This window comes from Panthera uncia, chromosome D1, assembly GCF_023721935.1.
Source record: "Panthera uncia isolate 11264 chromosome D1, Puncia_PCG_1.0, whole genome shotgun sequence".
NCBI classification, from domain to species: Eukaryota; Metazoa; Chordata; class Mammalia; order Carnivora; family Felidae; genus Panthera; species Panthera uncia.
The window spans coordinates 58,551,805-58,560,849 of record NC_064808.1 but is presented as its reverse complement, the minus strand read 5'-3'; the positions used below and the strand labels follow the sequence as shown (position 1 = coordinate 58,560,849).

General features: G+C 42.1%; 1 protein-coding gene across 1 annotated transcript in view; it reads left to right on the top strand.

Moving 5' to 3' along the window:
- Positions 1–4,590: 4,590 nt before the first annotated feature.
- Positions 4,591–9,045, top strand: part of INTS4 (integrator complex subunit 4) — a 116,866-nt gene continuing 112,411 nt past the window's right edge. Inside the window, exon 1 of the mRNA XM_049619751.1 lies at positions 4,591–4,683. Within this exon, the coding sequence (XP_049475708.1) occupies positions 4,630–4,683 (54 nt within the window). The 5' untranslated portion in view covers positions 4,591–4,629. The remainder of the gene's footprint in view (positions 4,684–9,045) is intronic.

Genomic DNA, 9,045 nt, shown 5'->3' with positions numbered 1-9,045 from the left:
TATCTATCAGTCATCTCCGATGGTTCTGGTTCCCTGGAAAACCCTAATAACGCTTAACTGTGATGTTTTTGCCAACCCTACTATTCATGGGTATCTTATGAATTTTCATGGACATTGCTTTGGACTAAGGAACTTATTTTATGATGAAAGAATTATAGGGGTGTCTGGGTGGCTCAGTAGGTTGAGGGACTGACTTTGGCTCATTGAGGGACTGACTTTGGCTCAGGTCGTGATTTCACCACTTGTAGGTTTAAGCCCCACGTTGGGCTTTGTGCTGACAGCTTGAAGCCTGAAGCCTCCTTCAGATTCTGTGTCTCCCTGTCTCTCTCTCTGCCCCTCCCCCACTTTCTCTCTCTCTCTCTCTCTCTCTCTCTCAAAAATGAGTAAACATTAAAAAAAATTTTTTTTTTGCAAAGAAACTCTTTAGTTTTCTTAAGTGCCCCATCACTCAGATGTAGCTGCTATGATAAAAACAGTGTAATGACCTTTTCAGACTCACTTATGGGGCTAGCTGAGAGACAAAACATTGTGAATTTGGGGTGCTGTTTTACAGATTTGCGGTATATACCTTATACCAATAGCTAAAATTTAGTACCGTTTCTCCCACAGTTAGAATACATAGGTCTAGGGACTAAGGAGAGGAGGTAAGAGTGGTTCTTGTCATTTTTACACCTAATGACTCATTTATGAATTCTATTCAGAGGGTTCGGAGTATTTAGTTCCCAAGGGAGGAACAGTTCCACCAAAGAACATTGTCATTGTTCTATTACATTATAACATGTGATGAGACTGCCTCCTGGTCATTAGGAGCTCTTCTTGCTGAGCCAAAAGCAGAGAAGGAGTTATTATCTGAGTGAGTAACCCCAATTTCCTAGGAAATTGGGTTGCTGTTACACAATGGGGACAGGGAAGACTGTTTGAAGCTTAAAGGATTCACTGAGGTGTCTCATTCTATTCCCATATGCAATAATGAAGTCAAATGAAAATATAATCAATTCAATAAATACAGTTTTTCATTTCAATATTAAAGAATGTGGAATGGGGGCACCTGGCTGGCTGAGTTGGTGGAGTGTGCAACTCTTGATCTCAAGGTTGTGAGTTCGAGTCCCACATTAGGTATAGAGATTGATTAAACATTTTAAAAAATATTTTAAAAAAGAATGTGGAATATTCTTGTTTCTATACCAGTCTGGTCCCAGTTTCTCCCTGTATGCAGTTTACTCTCAATATAAACTGAATTTTCTTTCATATTCTGAGTGCACCCAACTCCTTCCTGCAGCCATATCTAATAATGATGTCAGTACTTTTAATAATTGATGCTTAGATGCACATTTAACATCTCTGAAATCAGGACACATCTAAGATTGCTGTTGGTCAATTGTTCATGTGTAGATTGGGTCATGGCAGTTCATGTTTTCATCACTTCCATTGAGCTCTGCATCTGTTGTCTTTAATTGCCATTTAATGAGTCTTCAAAGAGATTACCCTATAATTTGCATTGAAATGAAAAGTTTTAATGTGCACCAAAAGGCATGGAAACACAGCAGTAGGACATAGGATACAAATCTACATGTAAATAAGTTTAAAAGGGCTCTTTCAGTAAATATACATAACAAATTAAGCAATAAGAGACCACTGGTTTTAATTTTAGGATTTTTTTACTTCTTGATTCTTTTCATTTCTTAACATTTTTCTTAAATTTTTTATGTGTTACCTAAAATAATGGTTTGTTTTACTGGCGTTGCTGGCAGCTTAGATTAGATAGAATATAGTAATGACATAATAGCTGCTAACATTTACTGAAGGCACTGTTTGTAAGTGCTTTTCGTTTTACTCAACACATTTGTATATGTGGTAGTCTCTGTGGTCTGGGATGCCTTTCTTTCTTGAAAATTCACTATTAAAAAAATTTTTTTTTTACATTTTAGGGGCACCAGGGTGGCTCAGTTGGGTAAGCGTCCAACTTCGGCTCAGGCCATGATCTCATAGTTCATGGGTTTGAGCCCCACATTGGGCTCTGTGCTGACAGCTCAGAGCCTGGAGCCTGCTTTGTCTCCCTCTCTCTGCCCCTCCCTTGCTCATGCTCTGTCTCTCTCTCTCTCTCAAAAATAAACATTAAAAAATGTTTAAATTTTTTTTTATATTTTAGAGAGAGAGAGAGTTTGAGAGAATGCAAGCAGGAGAGAGGGACAGACAGAGAGAGAGAATCCTAAGCAGGCTCCACACTCAGCACAGAGCCCCCGATGTGGGGCTCGATCCCACAACCCTGGGATCATTACCTGAGCTGAAATCAAGAGTTGTACACTCAACCAAGTGGTGCCCCCAAAATTCACTATTTTTAAAGCCAGCACAAAAATCATTTCCTCTGTACTTCCATGAGGCATTGTAGGAATGGAAAATTTTTCTTCCCTTCTAGTTTCTTTGGTTGGCCTATTAATTGAGTTGACATAAGGCAGATCAACAGGAGAAAAACAAATTTTATAAGTACAGGAGCCCCAAAGACATGAGATCCAAAGACAGGCAATTGAGGCTTATATGACATCCTGAGCTAGGGAAAAGGGGAAGAGGTCTGCAGCTTCCTTAAGAGGAGAAAGACAATTCACAGAAAGATGAGAAGAGCAAATGTCTGGTGAACATATGTTTGCCATGCTATGCAGATTAAGTCTTTCCAATAAAACATTACCTTTGGTATTAGCACTCTCCTGGTACAGGCCCTCTAAATTCTTGTAGGAAGTTAAGGGGATGGTAAACAGCCCTTCCCGAGTCTATTGCACTTAGATTATCTTCAGTTAGAAATAATCCACATACCAAAATGTCATATTTGTCATATTTTGGGGTCATTATTCTGCTTCGCCCCCCCCACCCCCATCCTGAGGAAGTTAGTACGTGTGTTTGAATCACATTCCTCTTATCCAAGGACAATTTTGATGAAGTGGGGGAGGAGGGGGTCCAGAGCCAAGGACCAAGAAGGAATTCTTGAAGACGTCTTTGGTGCAAAAAGGTGATTTTATTAAAGCACAGGGACAGGACCTGTGGACAGGAGGAGTTGCACTGGGGTCATGACGGGTAACTCATTATACACCCTCAGGTTGGGAGGTGGTCAGGGATAGAGTAAGTCTCTAAGGAATTTTGGAAGCAATGTTTCCAGGATCTTGAGGGGCTAGCTGGTGCTAGGGAAACACCGTTTATTGCTGATTAGTAAAACCTCAGTCATGAGACCCTTCAGATGTATATTGGGGGGCCATAAGCTTGGAGTATGATTTCAAGGATATATCTTGAGGCAGTTGAGATACAGGAAGACTTACAGGATCCTTAAGGTTGGGATAATGTTAGGCTAAGATCCTCTTTTGCTCCTAGCAAAGTGTCATCATCTAGGCAGCTGGGCTTCTACAGGGAGGTCACTCTGCTGGCTTCAAGGACTTGTCAATGGGTTTATAGGCAGTAAGGGAATTTAATTTTTCATTTGCCTTAGGTTCCCACATTAACATGGCAAACACTTAAACCCCTTTTCTTTGTTCTTGGGTAGCCAGGAGTGTCTGAGGAGTACCACCCGGAGGGGAATGGGGCTGCTGTTGGCTTGTATTTTGCCCTCAGTTTGTTCCATGCTCCCTCATCACTTTGATCTCTAATTATTAGTTTGGGTGTCTCTTCTCCCAGTTACACTGTAGGACCTTGAGGGTAAAGACCATCTTTTACGTGTTTTGGGGTCTTCCGTACTTACCACAGCTTGCTTTTTCTAAGCATCCACATGAAAGAAGGAAACAATGAACAGCTAAAGTTTAATGAAAGAGGTAAAACTTGACCTTGGGTTCCACTTACACGTGAAATACATCTTACAGTCTGCCGAATGTTTCTGCATTATCTCATTCCATTGTCACTATATCTAGGTCAGGTTAGGTGTGAGCACATTTGTAGTTGATGCTCTTTGCTCATTATGTGCCAAAGTCTGAAACTTTGGTGCTTGACCCTTGACCTCAGGATTCTTTCCACTCTCCCTAAGCTATCAGAGGAAGGTTTGATTCCTTAAAGAAGGGTAAATTTCAAACAACCGGAATGAGAGAGCAAGAAAAAAAAATCCCATGCCAGGAGAGGGGTGGCACACAGAAAAGGAGAGCTCGATAAAGCTACAAGCAGCAAACGTGAACGGCAAAGGACGATGGGAACGCCAGCTGGGCCTCTTTTCCCTGATCGCTCAAGTTAAAGTCCTCACGCAGCTCCAGTTTTGCCTCTAGCTCTGGATCATCTAGCCTCTGCCCTTTCCCTATATACTTCCACCCTCCTTTAGCTCGGCTCCCCGCCAGTCTTTCGACCACCAGCAAGCCCCCAAAGGCTCCCATTGGCTCCTCCACCCTTCCAATCCAGTCTCCTCCCACCAGAGGCACCGCCCCCTCACGCTGCGCCTTCTCTTTCGTTCCGCAGGGGCCGGAGGTGTAGGCGGACAAATTGGGCTGCACCGCAGCAGGGCAGTCGAGCAGCCGGAAGAGGCCTCTCTTTCCCAGAGCCCCACTGCCTTGTGGGACTGTGGCGAGTTCCTCAGGCCTAGACAAGTTTTCCGGATTCCTTCATCGCCCCCCCCCCCCCCCCGCCTCCCTTGTCGAGTACGGAAGCTGAGAAGGTCCGCGGGCAGTCATGGCGGCGCACCTAAAGAAGCGAGTGTACGAGGAATTCACTAAGGTGGTTCAGGTAATTTACGGAAGGAAAGGTCCCGGGACCAGTCCCGGGCGGGGAAGGTTATTCACCTCCCAGACACTTTGCCAAAACAGGCGCCGCAAACCTGGTTCGAGTGCCGACTACTCAGATGGGCTCTCTGAAACTGCACTTAAGTGGGCGTGTTCGTTTGCAGCTGCTGTCGTAGTCATTATTAGTATGTGCAGTGTGACACTTCTAAAAAAATAAAATTATTAGCGAGGACAAATAGCACTTTACAATTTACGAAGATGTCTTATCCGTTATTTCAGTTTATTCGGGTTACATTAGCACCTTCGTCTTACACATATGGACTTGAAAGCTTCCTGAGGGATAAGAGGATTCAGAGCCAATTTACTGGTAGAGCCCCTCCCAACTCCTATTTCAGAGAAAGTGCCCCGGGACGAGTTGGTTGTATGCAAAACTAAGGGGTTGAAAGAGGAGTCTTGAGAAATCTCAAAACCCAGCCAAAGCAGGTGAGGGTCACAGGCTGCATAGGGGCAGAACTCTCCATTGGTGGAACAGCTTACCTGGGAGGTAGGGCAAAGTACTTTCTTCCTTTGGAGTTACGGACAGGTGAGCTGAGCCCCTGTCAGAGCAGTGATTCTCCACGTGTCTCCTCATAGGTGTTGTGAAAGTCGAGGTTGATCCCAAGTTATCTTGAGTGTGCTGCTTCTTCGACTTTTTATGCAAATCACCTGGTGATCTTGTTAAAATCTAGATTGTACTCAGTGGGGTGGGGGAGGTGAGGCAATAATCTGCATTTCTGACAAGCCCTCAATTGATGCTAGTAGACCAAAAGCCTCCTTAGATCCGTAGAGTACCCCTAGATCCTTAGACTTCGAGGGTAGCAAGACTTAGACCATGCAGCAGGAAACTGTCCTTAAACATTTAAATCATTCCTTCATGTAAATGAGTGGTTACTGTGTATCAGGTATACTGAAAGGTGTTGAGCTACAAAGCCCAATACAGGTGAGGGTCCTTCTCCTTTAGGAGCTCACAGACTAGTGGGAGAGACAGAAAGACGTATCTGTGATTATAGTACAGAGGGATGATTCCATTGAAAAATCAAGTTTTTCTTCCTGTTTTCACTTATTTCACTTACCACATCTTTGTAGCATATTCCCACTGTAGGGAAGTTATTCTCATTATTTTTTTTTCTTAAAATAACTTTGAGATTTAACGTTGACACTTTGTTGCTCCATTTTATGTGAAATTGGTTTTCTTGAACTTTCAGAATGAGTCAAGATTGAGGAAGTTTTTATTTTTTATTATTTTTAAAAAATTTTAAAGTAATCTCTACACTCAGTGTGGGGCTTGAACTCACCATCCTGAGATCAAGAATCTCATGCTGCATGGACTGAGCCAGCCAGGGCCTCCTCAGGAAAGTTTTTATTTCACAGAGCTCCTTCTTTTGTGGTTTGCTTTCTGGAATTTTCTGGATCTGTTTCCCTTGCCCACTTGCGCGCGCGCGTGCGTGTGTGTGTGTGTGTTATGATTTTTTTTTAAATAATTGTGGCAAAATACATATTTTAACATTTTAAACATTTTTAAGTATACAGTTCAGTGGCATTAAGTTCATTCACCTTGTTACCCAGTGTGATTTCCTTTCTTCCTATTGTATTGTGTCCACTTCTCAAGACTACTTGCCCTTCCTCCAGCATGTCATGTGTTTACACTTCTCCAGACTCTTATACCTGTTGTCTCTTTTACATGGAATGCATGTCATTTTCCCCTTTATTTTTGCTCTCACATTTTGGCTTCAAGATGCAACTAAAGCCTCAGCAAGAGTTTTGTCTCTTTCTCCTCTGCTTCTGTAGCAAGCACTCTGTACTTGTTTGTCTATTTGTACTTACCCCTCAGTGCTACTATAATTACTAGTTGTTGACGTTAAAAATAGTTATTTAACCAGCAAAAATGTATTTTTTGGGGAATAACAGAGAACTGCAATTCGGCACATGCAAGTTATGGCAAAACCATAGGCAAATCCAGCAAACCAAGGAGAAGCAGGAAGTCAGGAGAGGGTTTGTGTTTTTTGTGTTTTTTTTTTTTTTAATGTGTGTCTATTTTTGAGTGAGAGAGGCATAGAGAGAGGGACTCTCTGTGGGCTCTGCATTGACAGCAGTGAGCCCGATGCAGAGCTCGAACCTAGGAACCGTGAGATCATAACCTGATCCAAAGTCCTATGCTCAAATGACTGAGCCACCCAGGCACCTCCAGGAGAGGTTGTTTTGAAGGGAAAGTCTAGGGTGATGAGAATTTCTCCTTAGCTGAGTTGCAAGGGTGGTTGATTTCTTGTAGGAGAGGTCATGTGCATCTTTCCCTGTTGGGGCCTATAACTGAAGATCCTTTCCTGTTGATTCTTCTGTTGGACTCTATAATGGACAGTTCTTTCCCTAGTTGACTCTTGAGTAGTACTGTTCCTCCTTCTGGCCTCCCCTTGTATCCTCCCTCCTCAACTTTAATGAGTTTTCGCTTTATTAATTTTACACAGTGTGCATATCTCCCTACCAGTCTGGCCTATTTAGGGACAGAGATAATGCCTGCTTCATCAGTGTCCCCTGTTATGGGCGGGAGAGTCTATGTTGTATGAATGGAGGTCTCAGTTCTTGGATTTTCCATAGAAAGATTTATGTGATGATCCAAACTCGAATAAAGATGGTCAGAAGGAATGTAGCAAGCACAAAGCAGTTTATTAAGGACAGTACACTTTCAAGAAGGCAGTGTGGGCAGGCCCAGAAGTGGTCATTCCACTGGAGCTAGAGATGTCTTTTTGTGTTTGCATAGGTTATAGGTCATAGCTAGGGCTGTCTCTAATTGAGGTTGTTGCCAGTCATCTGAGGGACTCCTCCTACCAATAGGGGTGGGGGGTTTGGGCCCTGCAAGGTTCTTGTTGGAACTGTTATGGTTTATAATGAAGGTATAAATTACTCTGGGGCAGAGCTTGAAGAGGAGAGCTGCAAGTTCTGTACTTGTGGCTCTGTCAGCTTCAAGGTGTTGGAAGCCTTAGACCAGGATGTTAAAAGTCATAAATTCAGGATGTTGTGCCCTCAGGCTTCTAATGTGTCATCTGTTTATCACTGCCTTTGCCTCCAGCTCAGGTCTAACTTCTCCATCACCCCTGGATAGACCATAGGTCCTGGCTCACTAAACTGTTACTGATGGTTGACTGATAGCAGATACTGGTTTGTCTTTCCCCTTACATACTCTATAGGGAAAGAAATCTTTCTCAGCTTTTGTACTGATTGGAGCCTAGATAACACTGAAGACTGAGTTTGTGTAGAATAGGATGGGAATGAGTAAGGATTTTAGGAAAAGAACTCATTTCTTCATTCTGCATGAATCATTACCATACAATGATGAAATGAGATCTTAGTGCTTCTGTCTTTCCCTCTGCTATAAAGGTAAGGAGGGAGAGAGAACTGGTATGTAGTTAGTGGTTATTTTGTATTTGTACAATTAAAGACATAGACTTCTCAAATATCCATACAATATAGGTATTGTGTATTCCCTTTTATAGAAGAAGGAGAGGCCTCCCTCACTAGTAAATGGTTACCGAACCCAAATTCCTCTGCTTCAAAACCCTCGGTCTCTTAAAAAAACAAAAAACAAAACCAATAAAAAAAAACCCCTTGGTCTCTTTATCATGCCATACTATGTTCCTGACTAGAATAATCCTAATCTTTTATCTGTAGATATGTACATTTGTACGTTGTAAAGAGGATTGCTCAGGATATCAAAATGATGCATTAGATGTTAAGGAAAATTATCGATTACAACATTTGCCTTATGTTAGTTACGATGTTTTCTATACCTACCCACCAGGGCCTGACTTAAGCCCTGGAGTGACAGGTTCCCTTTCACTGAACTTTTTGGCACTCATTATATGTAACAAATGCATCTAAAAATCTTCTAATTGTGCACCATCCTTGGGAGAATTGAGAAAATAGTTATTCAAATAATTTTGTGTGTCCTGTGGTTCAGATGATGATCCCTAGTTAAGAAAAACAGGTAGTAGTGTCATCATTCTCATATTGCAAATAATAAAGGTAAAAATTGTAACTTACTTAGAACAGCAGCAGAATTAGAACTCAGACGCAACTCCTAATGCTGAATAATTATTCAGTAAAGAAAAATTTGTTAAGTGACTACAGTTTGCAAGGTATTTTAAAATTTTATTTACATTAACCATCCTTTTAATAAAGGCAGAATGCTTTGTGTAGTCATTTGGAGTAAGGGGAAGACTTTTTACTCAGTGTAAGCTGCAGACAGTTCCCATCAGTTCCAGTTTTCTCAGGAGGGAAGCTGAGCCTGCTGGGTGCCTCAGCATAGTCGGTATATATTTGTGGAATTGAGATT